Source organism: Cucurbita maxima, unplaced genomic scaffold (genome assembly GCF_002738345.1).
Source record: "Cucurbita maxima cultivar Rimu unplaced genomic scaffold, Cmax_1.0 Cma_Scf00013, whole genome shotgun sequence".
NCBI lineage: Eukaryota > Viridiplantae > Streptophyta > Magnoliopsida > Cucurbitales > Cucurbitaceae > Cucurbita > Cucurbita maxima.
Window position 1 is genome coordinate 1,302,690 of NW_019272029.1, and position 14,996 is coordinate 1,317,685.

A 14,996-nucleotide genomic window follows, 5' to 3' on the forward strand; every position below is an offset into this window, starting at 1 on the left:
TTCGCTTCAAAATTTGTTCATCTAACTCTTTAAATTTGATTTCCTATTCATACTTCATCTAACCCATATCACTTTTTGCTATAAGATAATCAGATCCAACCATTTCAATAAAAAAAAAAATTAAAATATTCGTGTATTATAAGATAATTAGAAATTGAACCCCATGAATTAATTGAATTGGTTGAAGGAGGGATGGGTCCAAAGGATATGACCCATCGAAAATACGTTAAAAGAAATAAAGAAGTCACAATGCTTTCAAAATTTAAATGCTGATGCGTTAGGCTATCTAATTTCTACTCATATAGAACGATATGATTAAGTTTCTGCTAATAATTAGTCGTTTGTGGTCGAAAAAATATATGAACAACATGCATTTTCACGAGCAAGATATTTTTAATTTTTTTTTTTCCTTATTACATAATGCCATATTTATCCTTCCATTAATTGTTTTCTTAACCAAAAAAAAAAAAATAAAAAAATAATCCTAATTTCCTTTTGTATAAATGTCTCTTTTATACTGAAATTCCCCATTTCATACTCTCATGGCTGAAACCCCAAATCAGATTCAACGATCCACGGCCTGTTCTTCAACAATTTTGGTATTTCAAATTGATTTTACCTTCAGTTTCATTGCAGCTACGGCCAGAAGATCATACTATTGATTACATTTGGAATCATCTTAGTCAATTTTTGGTATATTCGTTGCTATTATGAAGGATTTTCCTTCTTGTTTCGGTGAAAATGGCGTCCAAATTGCAGATTCTTCTTCTTCTTCTTCTTCATCTTCATCGTCTTCGAGTATCAGTAAAGCCGCTCAAAATCTAGTCACCTGCGTCTACCAGTGCAAATCACGCGGCCGATTGTGCTTCATCGTTCTAACATGGACCAAGCATTTGATGGGACAAGGTTTCTCTCTTCAGATCGAAAACTCTGCAAATCAATGCCTGTGTAAGCTCGACATTAAGCCATGGCTGTTCTTAAAGAAGAAAGGATCCAAGATTTTCGAGATCGAATCGAGAAAAATGGAGATACATTGGGACTTAACAAACGCCAAATTCGGCAGCGGACCGGAGCCAGAGGAAGGATTCTTCGTCGCCGTGGTGTTCGATCGAGAGCTCATATTCCGAGTCGGCGATTCGCCGTCTGAATCTACCAAGAAAATCGCCGCGGTTTCCGCCGCGGCGGCGGTGTTCGTCGCGAGAAGAGAACACGTGTTCGGGAAGAAATTGTTCTACGCGAAGGCTCGATTCAGCGAGAAAGGGGAAACGCACAATGTGTCGATCGAATGCGATAGTGGAGGATTGAAGGAACCAAGTTTGGTGATTCGAATCGACAGCAAGACGGCGATGCAAATCAAGAGATTGAAATGGAAGTTTAGAGGGAATGATACGATTGTGGTGGACGGAATTCCAGTGCAGGTGATGTGGGATGTTCATAATTGGCTGTTTGGGAATTCCGCCATGAGTAGTAGTGCTGTGTTCATGTTTCAAACGCACAAGAACAGCGGAAACCATACCCAATCGTCGCTGTTAAATTCTTCGTCTTCTTCTTCATCATCATACTATGAACAACAAATTAAAGATTCAAAGTTGCAGAGTATGGATTTCTCCTTGATTTTATATGCTTGGAGGAATGAATGAATCAACCACTGCTTAACCAAGTGGCCTTCAAAATTTTCTTTCTGTATAGATTCTTGTAAACCTTAATTAAACAATTAAGCTGTAAATTATTACGTATTGCTTTTCACATTTAATCGTAAAAATTAAACCTGTAAATGCAACTATATATATATATATATATATTTTTTTTTTTTTTGAGAGAATACGAAATAAAAAAAACTCGGGTATATATATATATATATATTTTAATTATATAATTAGATTTCTATCCACTAAATTGGTTAAATATACACGTATTATATTACAAATATAATTTTAAATTAAATAAAAATATTAAACAATTATGACATGTAATTTTTTTTAATTTTGATTTATGTATCCAAAATTGGTAAAACAAACATTTACTTCTAAAAATTAATTATTTCATACATTTAAAACTCACATACTTGATATATATATATATATATATATACTCATAAAACAGTATTTGCCATGGTTGTAATTAGTTTTAATTACCAATTTTAAAAATGAGAAATAAAAAAATATAATGAAATAAAATATCCCAAGGGCAAAAATATTAAGAGAGTGCCCTTGGATTCTTGATCCTTGATTTTCCCCATTTCATTTTTTTTTATTATTTTAATTATATATAGTTTTTTTTTTATTTATTTAAATGGAAGACTTATGTATTTAATACTATGTTTTATAATATTTAAATTGAACAATACATGTAATGTTAAAATTTAAATTAGAATTGAAAATTCTAATTATATATATATATTTCATATGGAATATTATTATTTTTATTAAAATATTAAAAAATCTCTCAATGAAAATTAGATTAAAAATTAATCATTTAAACATATAGTTTTTTTTTTTAATTATATTATTTTTTGTTGAAATTGTCGTTTAAAAAAAACAACATAAAATAATTAACTAAAAAATACAAAAAAACAAAAAGACCCCAGCTTCAATAATAATAATTGCGCCAAATGAAGGTGCAATCAATCAAGGGAAGAGAGAGAGGTTGGCCAGCAGCAACCACCTTACCAAGATTTGATTTGCTCTTTCATTAAACCACCAAAGGATACAAGAAAGGAGAGCAATGCCACAATTTGAATTGCTGCTGATGCATACAAAATGTTATCAATTAGAAGAGTAACTTCCAACAACTCCTATTGCGTGGGATCGGCGTACAAACGCTACAAAAGCTATAACAAAATTTACATTCGTGCCAGATTAACATCATCAAGACATCGACGATACGTGATCGCGATCGATCATCTACGATATAATAACAAGGGAAAGGGATAGGGTACCAAATCTCCCATCTTCTCCTCTCCTCTTATTCTTGTAATTCCTCTTCTAGAGAAAGGGTTGAAAGGAAGGAGGGTACCTGGATATAGCTTTTGGATGTATCTCAGGAAGTAAATAAATGGGGATGTCAAGTCAATCAGGCTACTGGTTCCAATTTTTCTAATCTCTGTAAAAATCCAAGCACCAATCACAGATTGTAATGCGTGAAGGCTCCTCCCTGCATGGAAAACTAAAGGTTAGAATACAAATTTAAACTCGAAAGTTCAATGGTCGTATTTAGTCCCTATACTTCAATGATCGTACATAACTATAGCGTTAAATAAATGATGACATTAGATATGATATGCCTATTTGTTAACATTGACTAATCCAACACGTCGACAATAAAGGCAGGTTTATCGTGGAAGAGAACGAGGTGGTATCGCCTTGACTTGTTTCCTGCAACACAATACCAAACTAGAATTGTGGACGCATTTGAACAAATCTTATACCACTATTACTTATATTCAAGTGTATGTGTGCATTTGGAAGAATGGAGAAGAGAGTCTCTTTACCGAATTCATTTGGTTGCTGCGATTACCAGCGCTTGCTTAAAACTTCTCCTCCTACAGGGCAAGAAAATCCACCTCGTCTGAGCTCTCCTCAAATATTACATAGCTGGCATCTCGGCCATCCTCATTGCCACTACCTTGATCACTATTATAGCTGCTTTCTGAAGAACTTATAAACATCGAATCAGATGTTTGATTGCTCAGCTGTGACGGCAGGCTAATATCACTGTTTATTTCGCTTTCCAGCATCTGTTCAATTTCGAAGTAACTGCAAAGAGATCCCAAGGCAAAACAGAAAAGAAATACACAATTAGAAATGCTTGGAAGGAAGTCAACCATAAACTTCTAAAGGAGAGATGACAGGGACCGGAATATGAATAGAAAATTATGAGAAAATGTTGATTCTTATTAATTTAGAAAAGGAAAATTACAAGGAGTTCTTACACATTTATTTGGCTTCTATCTCTCTGGATACTATTTTCCCATAGTCTCCTAATCACTATCCCAATAACTCACTCTTTACTATAACAAAACCAAACTAACCAATTAGTATGACTATTAGACTCTCAAATCCAAACATTACTTCCCCACCCCCCAAAAGTCAATATCTAATGTCGAAACAGATCCGAAATATATATACCAGTATACCTCCATACCCATTCCTCCAAAATACTTCTACTTTTGCATTTTTCCCAACCCATAATTAATTTACCGGCCAATATGTACCTAAATTATGCTGGATCTAAGCAATTCTGAATTGCTCCTGCAATAATTCCCAAACTTAGCTCCAATCTCACCAAACTTCACTCCAATATTGCCAGAATTGAGAGGACTATCATACCATCCCTAACCTTAATTATATCAACAATGAAGTGTTCTGCCCGTTATGATTTGGCTTAACTACTCTGTTTTCCTTCTTTGAACAAGCTGTTTTATTTCATACTTGGCACAGCTGCATTTTTAGTTGGCCATTAATCAGTTGGGAGTTTCAGTTTGGCAGTATTTTGGTTTACAGAACCTTATCCTTTTGTATTCATCCCTCAAGCCACCAAAAATGTATTGGTAAAACCTAGCTGCTCGATTCATTAAAATTTCATCTCTCTGAAATCCAGAAGCCTGTCCAAAACTATTCTGAAAACAAGAAAGTCAGTTCTTTTCTTGGAGAAAGCATTTTGTTTAGGTCAAGCTTAAGTCTTCTTAACGGTGTTCTTTGTTTGATAATTATGCATTTAACGATATTGTCTGCTTGGGTTGCATTCGTTTTCTCTTACTAGCTTCATTTTCTGGTTTTTCTCTTCCATTGGGAGTATCTTGAACAAATTTTGCTTCTTTTCATCAATCAAATGAAAATTTGTTGCTTGTTTAAAAAAAAATGTAAAAGAAAAAAAAAGGGTTAGTAGATAATAGAAACTCAGCTCTCTACCAAAACACTAACAAATTCTGCCTTAATCCATTTCCACTTCATCAATATATCTGGCTTTCTAGTAACAAACTCACCAATAAATATGACTATTATACCCTCAACAACAATCCTAACCAGTGATTACCTCCCTTCTGATGGAAAATCAGCCAGCAAGCATACATCAGGCCTTTCCTTTATTACTTGCTCAATTGGAATGATCCTGTCCATCAAAATGGTCAATAAGTACCAGTTGATAAAATCTCAGTACCGTAGAAGCCTAAACCAATATTTTCTTAATTAAGAGGACGATAACTAAATAGTTAAAACTATAACCAAAAGGAAGGATGAAAGTTGACTTTCAGGGGAATATCCAAACAAATATTGAACCTTATAGAGAGGTTTTTTAAAAGAAATATCACCTTGAATTGTAGCATCTCTCATACCAATCACCCTCAGATGCCAATCCTTCCCTATTGGATATATCCTGTTTAATGAATATGGTATTATTCAATTAAATGTCATTTTGAACATTTAACCAGCCATTCAGAAGAAAACCATTGTCAATTTCCATCTACTCACAAGATGTCGAAGAAACTTGAAATCTCCAGCAAGTAATGATGTCATGAAACGAGCAACTTCCACCTGCATGTGAAGAAATTAAAGGCTTACGACAATGTTTGGGAAATGAGGTGTCAAAATAATAAATGATCCTGACCTCTTTGAGATGCATACAATCTCTTAAAATTAAGACCTCCAATAAATTACCACCTATACTGTTGCCAAGGTTTCTGAGGAAAAAAAAGATGTTCTTTTTAACTATTCAAAGCATCAAAAAATTATTATAGATAGGAACAATCCAAAGAGGATAGTTACCTAAGAAAGCTTCCAGTAATTGAGTAAGACGTTGAAAAATCAACATATTTTAGCTTCCGAAGTCCCTGGAAAAGTATTCAAAGAGATAAGTTTACTGAGATTAAAAATTCCACAGAGTACACGATACAAGAGTATTTGAAACAACCATCACCAACAATGGCCAAAAGAGGTCATGAAAGAACCAACCTACACAAGCAAATCAGCTATACACGTGATGTTTTTTTATGGACGACAATGGCACAAGGAACCACATGATTAAGAGTTCCAATTGTCTACTGGGCTCCTGAGAGTAGTGTTGATTTCTCGGATTAGCTTCAGGTTTAATTAAGGACATTTGGAAAGCTAGAGGTTTAATTAATTAAGGAAATATGGAAAGCTAGAGGTCCTCTTTTCCTCAGTCGTTGCTCAAGATCAGCTAGGCATCTAAAATAGAGTTCCAATAAGGTTTCCCCATTGTGCCCTCTACCCTGACTGGCGCACTCTTAGTCAAAACAATGATAAAAAAATACCTTTTCTTTTCAATGCTCCTTTGCAGCTGATTGATGAAGAAACATTTTTCATCTTTTCAACATGTGCTGATGTTTCCCTAAGAATAGTAGTATGATTCTCAATCAATTCTTATACGGGCAGCCTTCCGAAGAGAAGGCTAATATCATTTATCATTTGGTCCAATGCCATTATGGCAACCCTATGGCGGCTTTCTGTTCTTTTCTTTTTTTCTTTTTGGAAGAAATCCTTTGGAGGCTTTGATTTGAAAATCCAAGAATTTTTCAAGTAGCTTCCAATGGTCATGAGTTGAAGGGATCTAATTAGATTTTTCTTGATCTCTTGGTTCCCTTTTCAAGGAATTCCGCAATAACAAGTTCTAGCAGATTTTTGCCAACTTGGAATTCGTGGGGGGCTCCTCGTCTCCCTTCTTTTCATAAAATAATATAAATTCCAATTCCTATAAAAATATTTTGAAGAAATCCTTCGCCTAAATTTGAAAGATCTTCTTACTATTGCCTTTAATTTATTCTCAAATACCTTCTCCAGAATTATGATCGAAGACTCAAAACCATATTTATAATTCAATCATCAAACAAGCAGAATAAAGTACTAAAGACAATACCATAACCATAAGACTAACATGAAAGAAAATAGAGCTCAATACAAGCCACATTTCAAACCCCCATGCCCCATACTAAGTGCACCAGTATGATCCAAAAGCATTGACACAAATACACATCATGGATTGGACAAAGCTTAAAACACGTAAAACTTTATTCTTCGTTTGTTTCATTTTTCTAGAAAGAAATAATTTTAATTAATATGTGAAAAGGATTAGAAAAAAAGGGAGAAATAAAAGATCTAAACACAAAATTTGTAACATTTTTAGGGATCTAGACATGAAAATTCTGATTTCTTAAATGCTTTTGTGCCAATTTGAAAAAAGAAGGGCAGTGTCTTTCTCTCACCATGCAAGGTGCTTTTCTCTTTCACAACCCCCACAATAGAACATTAGTCCAAGTATGATAAAAGGAGGAGAAGACAGGATGTCAAGTTGAAGAATCCACTACCAACAGAAAATAAGTCCAATTATGATAAGAGCCAAATGAGTGGGTACAAGAAAATTGCAATTATCCTATGAGATGGAACACAAAATATTCCAGTGAAAAAACTAGGTAAATGAAAAGCAAAACAACTTATTTAGATTACCTATTATATATATTTTTTTTAAAATAATGTTCTACATGGCATACTTCAAAGATAACGTCCTAAATTCAGAATAATTAGGCATCGAAGTAGTTAAATTCTTAGTTAAATATTGTTGCAATATAAGAATCTAAAATCAGAAAGGGAAATGATTTTGTATGTATGCATCACCAAATTCCTTGTACATGCAGACATTACCTTAAGAAGAATGCGAACTTTATAATCATGGAGTTTAAATCCTCTAAGGGCTAAAGACACTATACGAGGACATTTTTGAACTAGATCAACACATGTCGGTGATTTCAAGCTATCATCTCTACCTGTCATTTTCAAAATAGCAATGAATAAGCGGATGGCTATGAAGAATAAAACGAGGATATCAAGTGAGATAGATGTTAAACCTGTTTTTGAGGATTCAAAGAACAAACGCTCTATAAATTGACAGTTTTCAATCACAGATGTCAATGTCTGTCTCAACTCCACATGACTGTTCAATAAAGGATGTGGATTATTAACTACGATTCATAAATAAGAGTAACCCAAATGAGTGGGCATGAAAAAGAAGCAGAGAATGAATTTAATTTTCAGAGAGAGCATTTTCTCCGAATATGTTAGCAATTACCATGTCCTTAACCGAACATTAAATCTTAAGAAGAAGAAAACATACTATCATCCAGTTAAAAGCACCATACACCGAGATGGGTCAAGAACCTATTGGGGGGAAATGATTGCTATAATTGTTTATTAAAAAACAGAGTTTATTGAAGAGAATTATTTTTAATGAATTAACTATTGAAAAATGACAAGAACAAGTGTGAAGAATCAGAGATATCAAGAGAAAAGTTGAGATGCGTCAGGGCAGGAATTAAAGAAATCTTAGTCCTGTATTTTTACTAAAGGTTGAATCTGAATCACAGTTCACCAGTATAAACATTTTAAACAAAAATATCATTTTCCAGTTAAAACTAATAAAAAAACAACAAAATCAGTCAACTAAAGAAACTTACAGGCCCACAATTTCCAGATCAAGGAGAGACGGGCAAGCAGAAAATGCACCACGGAGTGATGGATTATCCATTCTTTCAATATTGTAAAGATGCAACGTTCTCAAGAGCATCCTATAAAATTTAACAATTCAGAAACAGAACTCACAATGAGCACATTTTCAACTTCAAAAGTAAGCCCATACCCAGGAGTACTGGCACCACCCAAAGGGCTTAAGCAGGATCTTGTGAGAACTGATGACTCCTTCCCTTGTCTGGATCTTTTGTCATTCCATGAAAAACTAGTAACATTGTAAACCAACGGTTGGCAAGATCCTAGGGATGCAGTTGGGCCTGGAACTATACCAAGCTTAAGAGATCTGAAATTATTGAGGGGAAAAGAATAGCCACGTCAATCAGAGCTTAGAAAAGTATAAATAATGCAATCAACGTATTTCCCATCAGAGAGTACTAAGGAATTACAGTTGGCATTGATGTTCAATGAACTTAGTTCATTTGCCTGTGCAAGCATCTAGAATAGACGAGGTTGGTAAATAATGCAAACTAACATTATAAAATTAATCATATGGGTGGGGAAATTCAGACTTCTTTTTCATTTAATAAGTGAAAAGAACAGAATTTGAATAATATCAGACCACAGAGGGAAAAATTTACCATCTTCCCCAGACACTAACATTATGAAAGAGATGGTGGGTGACACCAAGATTAGGAAAGACAAAATTCCTTGCCTCAGCTTAGACAGTCAGCATCATCCATACTTGGGTAGAGAATAGTAAAAAAAGTCTAATGCAAAATGTATAACTATGTTGGCCGAAAGATACAATTCAAAGACCTCATCAGTACAACATCGCTAATGAGCTTAATCAAGTATGAATCCTTCTGTTTCAGATCCTCAATGTATATATTACCGCATTCAAATTCAGCCTATGAAGATTTGATAGTGAACTTTTAATAGAAAATATCTTACTGAAGAGAGTTTCCAGCTCGATGGATCATTGTAGAAACCACTGCATTATTAACTCTTGGAGAAACTGTTGTTAAGTCAATGTTGGCATAGCAGGAAGGATCCATTGCACACTTGTGAAACATTGAACAAGTAGCTGTTGCATAGCAAAGACTCTGTGCGTCAAGCATGGAAAAAACCTGAAAAGCCACAGTTCATCGTCATGCACACCATAAAAACCCAACATATTTTCATCAACCGTTACGGATGTTAGAGCACAAAACGGAACCAACCATAAATGACATAATGATGAGTTGAAGAGGGTCAGCCTAGTAATAATGACGTCCCATCTCGAAATGAAAAAATTATAAGCATGGTCTTCGGTTAAAGCAGCCCCTAACACCGGCGGTAGCTCTGCCTCATGGGGACAATACTCTAACCTCGACTCGAAAATACCTTTGATGTCTTAACCTAACAGCTCGATTACGCCCATACAAAAATATGAACTAAACTATGCATATTATCTCTACCTATTGCCAATGAACATATAGGACTAGGGCTGGGAAAATTATATTCACATCATCACCAAACTAACATCTCACTCTCAAAGACATTCCTGACTGCAAGCTTGCTTCGAGTTCGCTCAAATTCTAACAGAAAACAATTTAAGCACATTCGACATTGGACACAACAAAATCAAACAACGAAAATCATATATTAAAATAATACAAATCCAATATTCAAGAACAAGAGCACTCATTTCCAAAACCGATAAATCCAATGCAATTCCAAGCCGCAGTACAGTTCAAACGATTTCAAATGTTTCGACAACGAAAGAAGAACCAAAGACAAACATACTTTGATGGTGAGGTCAGGAGGAAGAGCCCAAACGACTGAGTTATGCTTGGTAGCTCGTTTCCGAGCAGAGCGTTTGCTAGCCTCGAGCAAGAAGTTGCCCATTTTAAGAGCGCGATCGATGAGGCGAGACTGATCCAAGTCAGATGGCAAGGAGTCGAGAAGCCTCTCGAATGAGAAGTCGATACAGATGGAAGGGGAGTCGGAAAGGCCCAAAAAGGCATCGAGAAGAAGGTCCATCTGAGTGAAGGTCGGTACTCTAGGGTTTTGGGATGGGCACGGGCGCTTCGCCATGGTTGATGGTGCCGAGGTTTGGACTTGAAAGAGAGCATCCATAGCATCAGCGGGTGGACACGGGAGAGAGCAGAGGGAGAAGAGGAGGAGGAGAAGTAGGAATACGGACGAGCCTGTGAGTGCCACGTGTCAGTGTGAGTTTTGGAATAAGGGCTGAGAAAGTAGATAGCATGGAAAAAACGTGATACCTTGGGTGAGATCATCCAAAGACGGGGCTACTGAGCTTTTGTTCTTTCTTTTTAATATATAGTTTTTGTGGGGGAAACGAGAAAAAAATAATGAATATTAAATAAATAAATCCTTTAAAATTAGGAACATGACGTCACTTCCTTTTTTATCTTTTTTTTTTTTCGTTTTTTCGAAAGTACAAAAAAATATTTATATTTATGAGGTAATTAGATTTGGCGCCCACATTATGCCACGTGGGGATACATTTGATGTGCAGTTTTTCTTTTCCATACTTTCATGGAAACCACTTTTAGCCGTCCAAAAACATTATTTTAACGCTAAAAAATCATTTTTCAAAAAATATTTCTTAAATTAATAAAAATACTTTATAAAAGTTTTAAAAATTTAAATACCACCTGCAACTTTTTAAAAAATCCAAAATATATCCTTATATTTTCAAAAAATTAAAATTATTTTATATGTTGAAAATTCGATAATCTTTTAGTGTTTTATTTAAAATAATTACGCTCAATTTCATTCATTTGTTTAGATGAAATGTTTTTAAAAATAAAATCAACTTTCTGAATAATAAAAAAAATGTCATTTTAAATTTTAAGTCGAATTCAAATATTTTATGAAAGAAAATATAAAAATTATTATAAAATATAAATAGAATATTAAAACAAATCCGACACCTGGTGCTTACGTGCATATTCTCATAATTATTCCGCAGGTCCTTCTCAGTCTATTCCGCTCTCATTTTCCTTCCCAATATTCGATCATTATTTTTTAATTAAATAAATGCACAAAAAACAATATATGAATTTAAAATTTATTTTTTTTGTACTCTGTACCTTTAAAAATTAATAAAAATATATTAAGAATTTTATGCACGAAATTAAAAGTTACAGATTTATCAAATATTTTTCTAAATTAAAAGAAAACACCTTTCAGTTGGGAATCCCAATCCACTACAGTGATAGTGACTTTATTTATTCCTACTGCACTTGCTTGTCATCCTGACACTGCCATCAATTGCCTACCTCAGTAAAGGCAACAAAATAGAAGGTTCTGAAGCACTGTTCCATAATTTAAGAACGTTGAAAGACTTCAAAATCTCAATCAGTATTCAGATATCATACAGATTACAGACACAGAATAGCAGCTAGGAGAGGTTCTTCTTACCAGGTAGGTAACGATGTTCGCCCACAGAATAGCAGCTAGGAGAGGTTCTTCTTACCAGGTAGGTAACGATCTTCTGGGGCGAACGTGTTTCGAACCACTTCGTTGGAACACCCTGCTTGCCTTGTCCAGATTCTTTTCTGCTAGCAGGGACTGCAGGTCAAACTGTTCACAAAGCTCTTGAATTCTATGGCCTGAAAACACTGTCGACAAATCCTCGTCAACGTTTTGATAGCAAGTATTAAGCCGTCCATAGATTTAAATCTCAAACAGTAATCAGAAATTGGCTCAATGACTACCAAACTATGCTGAGGAGATTTAGATTATATGTATCATGAAGACTGTAAAGAATAGCAGCCAGGAGAGGATATTGTAACTTGCTTAGCTATCTTCAGGGGCGGGCATGATTCGTAGCCGTTCATCAGATCCCTGCTTGCCTCCTCCAGAAACTCTCTCTTCGGCTAGCAGGGACTGCAGGTCGCTACCATTTGCCAAGCTGTTAAATTCTACTGCCTTGGATGGCATTGTTGGATAGCGCCGTTGACAAAATGTCATCAATCTCTTGATTGATTGTAAGTATTTCCTTGTCGTTTCGTCATTCATGATATGGGCCACACTGTTAGTGTAAATCTTCTCACGAGCTGAACGTTCGTGAATACCAACCATAGTGACACCAATAGGCCAGGGGGCATTTCCAATAGCCATCTTAATGTATTGATCCATGGCAGCTAGATAGTCTCGCTTCATGCAGCATTCAACAACTACCAACAATGCTTGCCGAATATCGTCGGGAAGAACCTAAAATAAAATTTTAATAATACGTTAATGAAAATTATCTGCTAAAAAGGAAATCTTACAAGATACTCAATTGAGAAGCTATAATCTCCGATCTCTTGGTCGAATGTATATGACTTGAGTAATTCAATTATGCTCGGTTGACCCAATAAGTTGTAAACTTGTATCATATAATTCATCGCCAATTAGGACGAGGCAGTCACCTTCACACAACAGTCAGCAACCATCTAAACAGCTGGCCATAGTCCTAACGCTGTAATTGTAAAAACGTCGATCTGATAAATGAAGTAATGGTTTATCGTCAGTATCTACTTCTCAACACACTTCTAAAGATGATTACCAATTGGTGACCTATTGTCAATTAAAAAGAGTTAATCTCCAATAGGATCAAAGTGTCGATTGGAATGACATTCCTACAAACTTTTGGATGGGTAATGATCCACTTTCAAACGCTTACCCAAGGAGATCCTCTGTCTCAAATTGGAACCTCTCTACTTGAAGTTAGGACACCCTGGTTTTAGATTTTTTTTTTTTTTCCTCATTTTTTTGGATCTGAAACTAAAGAGTGGGTCTCTCTCCCATATCTACTTTGTGTTTTCCAATAAATGAATTTGGCCGTTTGACCGTACAGGGTTTTCTCCCCTCCTCTTGCAACTCCTTACTCAAGGATATAGTGAACGTATGATTCCAAAGATCCCAATCTTTAAAGGTGATAAGTCACTTGAAATATATCAAAAGGAAGTTGAGCTTTTCTTGTGGGAGCTCTCTCGTGAGAGTATCAAGACTAACAGAACTAATCAAAAAATAATTCCAAATTGGTGCCTCTCCCAAGACCAATTGAAATGCAAAATGTATCAATGAGTTTAAGACGAATGATATGCATGCTTATTCTATGTAGCCATCACTAACATCACTGTATAAATCTACATGCTCGCAGGGGAACCTTTTCACCAGAGCACTAGCAGAGCAAACGAAATAAGAAAGAAAAAGAAGAAAAAGATGCTCTGGTTATTCTCGAACCTACCATGAAGCCTAAAGATATAATGATGCAGAATCATCACGAAAAAGGAACATTCAACAAATCGACTGTGAAGTTTAAGGGACAAAAATTGTACCTTCTTCCTACAAAACTTGAACAGAGGATGCAAATAACGAGCACACTGCTTGAATGTTGCTACCATAGACTTCCCTTTGGCTGTCCGCTTCTCGGCTTCAGGCATTTCATCCAACTCCTGGTTCCACTCGTTCAACAACCTCTTAAAAAACACCAATATCTTATCTTCCTCACATAACTCATCAAAATTGGCTTTGATTCTCTTCAAATCTTTGTCAGCGTCGGCCCCACTCGACCCACCATCGGCACTATCTTCATCAGCCCCACCTCCATCTCCCTCTTCCCCAGCACCATCCTCCTTCTTCTGCCTCTTCCTCTCGCTCAAAATCCCCGTCTTCTGCCGCTTCCTTAACTCCGCAATATCCCGAAGAAAATCGTTGGTTTGTCCCTCGGTCAAATCACTATCCACCTCGAAAAGCCCCGCTTTCAGCACAAACTTCAAACGGTCGAGCCGAGCATCGTCATCTTCCCCGAAAAGCGTAATGGGCTGTTTCAGAAACCGGAGTCTCCGGATTACTTCCTGTCTGGGAAGGACGAGATTGTCGATGTTCTGCTCGTCAGTTACGGATTTCGAAGTGGTGGCGGTAGAATTGATTGCAGCAGAGGAGGAAGTGGCGGAGGCCGAGGCTAATGAATTGGATTTGGAAGATGCAGAGGTGGCCTCGGCGTTGGGAGAGGAGGTGGAGGATTGGCGGAGAGCTTTAGCTTCCAATTCGCGCTTCTCTTTCTCTCGCAGCTGCTGGATTTGCTTCTGTTCGATCTCGGATCGCTTGAAGACGCGCTTGCCGCCGGTTTCAGTAGCTAGGGCTTGACGTTTCTTGAGAAGTTCTTGCTTGAGGAGATCCATTGATTCTATTCTGGTTCTATCTCGCCGGAATCTCTGTTAGGGCTTACTTCCGTAATCTAATTAGACGAGAGGAACAAAATTTCTTTATGATTTGTTCCTCTAGCTTGAGCTTCAATTATGAATGTGAATTACATTTTAGTCCCTACTTTTAAACATAATTACATTTTATATTCCAGCCCAAAATATTTAACACTCACTTAAATTATAGTTTTTTTTAAAAAAAAATTATTATCATGATAAAAACAAATATATATATATATATATAATGTGAAAGACTTGTAATATTGAAATTTACTTTTGCTGGATTTATTTAGATGTTTTATAATTTTAATAAAAT

The 14,996-nt window shown here is 35.7% G+C and overlaps 3 protein-coding genes across 9 annotated transcripts; 1 reads left to right on the plus strand and 2 right to left on the minus strand.

Moving 5' to 3' along the window:
• The first annotated feature begins 488 nt into the window (after positions 1-488).
• On the plus strand, positions 489-1,675 carry LOC111488831. The gene has a single exon (XM_023136768.1). The coding sequence runs from the start codon at positions 711-713 to the stop codon at positions 1,638-1,640; it is 930 nt and encodes a 309-aa protein (XP_022992536.1). The 5' UTR covers positions 489-710; the 3' UTR covers positions 1,641-1,675.
• Positions 1,676-2,658: 983 nt separating this feature from the next.
• Positions 2,659-10,747, minus strand: LOC111488820 (F-box protein SKIP17-like). 5 transcript variants are annotated; one of them, XM_023136743.1, is made up of 14 exons: positions 10,263-10,746; positions 9,429-9,604; positions 8,647-8,820; positions 8,465-8,575; positions 7,859-7,944; positions 7,656-7,777; positions 5,763-5,827; positions 5,605-5,677; positions 5,469-5,531; positions 5,309-5,373; positions 5,035-5,109; positions 3,491-3,755; positions 3,016-3,153; positions 2,659-2,742 (listed from the first exon to the last, which is right to left on the minus strand). In XM_023136743.1, exons 1-12 carry the CDS (start codon positions 10,593-10,595, stop codon positions 3,542-3,544), a joined length of 1,557 nt encoding a protein of 518 aa, XP_022992511.1. In that variant the 5' UTR covers positions 10,596-10,746; the 3' UTR covers positions 2,659-2,742; positions 3,016-3,153; positions 3,491-3,541. The 5 variants fall into 5 exon arrangements, with proteins under 5 accessions (XP_022992511.1, XP_022992513.1, XP_022992510.1 ...); XM_023136745.1 differs by having other exon boundaries at positions 2,659-2,745; XM_023136742.1 differs by having other exon boundaries at positions 2,666-3,153.
• A 1,038-nt stretch (positions 10,748-11,785) lies between these two features.
• Positions 11,786-14,751, minus strand: LOC111488824 (pre-mRNA-splicing factor 18-like). 3 transcript variants are annotated; one of them, XM_023136756.1, is made up of 3 exons: positions 13,814-14,751; positions 12,285-12,701; positions 11,786-12,106 (listed from the first exon to the last, which is right to left on the minus strand). In XM_023136756.1, exons 1-2 carry the CDS (start codon positions 14,657-14,659, stop codon positions 12,285-12,287), a joined length of 1,263 nt encoding a protein of 420 aa, XP_022992524.1. In that variant the 5' UTR covers positions 14,660-14,751; the 3' UTR covers positions 11,786-12,106. The 3 variants fall into 3 exon arrangements, with proteins under 3 accessions (XP_022992524.1, XP_022992523.1, XP_022992522.1); XM_023136755.1 differs by having other exon boundaries at positions 12,281-12,701; XM_023136754.1 differs by having other exon boundaries at positions 11,786-12,701.
• Positions 14,752-14,996: the final 245 nt, after the last annotated feature.

Coding starts and splice junctions, on each gene's coding strand:
- LOC111488831 (XM_023136768.1), top strand. CDS start 711: ATGAAGGATTTTCCTTCTTGTTTCGGTGAAAATGGCGTCCAAATTGCA.
- LOC111488820 (XM_023136743.1), bottom strand. CDS start 10,595: ATGGATGCTCTCTTTCAAGTCCAAACCTCGGCACCATCAACCATGGCG. Junction 8,576..8,646: donor GGTGGTGCCAGTACTCCTGG/GTATGGGCTTAC, acceptor TAAATTTTATAG/GATGCTCTTGAGAACGTTGC. Junction 7,945..8,464: donor GATCTGGAAATTGTGGGCCT/GTAAGTTTCTTT, acceptor TTTATTGAACAG/TCATGTGGAGTTGAGACAGA.
- LOC111488824 (XM_023136756.1), bottom strand. CDS start 14,659: ATGGATCTCCTCAAGCAAGAACTTCTCAAGAAACGTCAAGCCCTAGCT. Junction 12,702..13,813: donor TCAAGTTTTGTAGGAAGAAG/GTACAATTTTTG, acceptor ATTTTATTTTAG/GTTCTTCCCGACGATATTCG.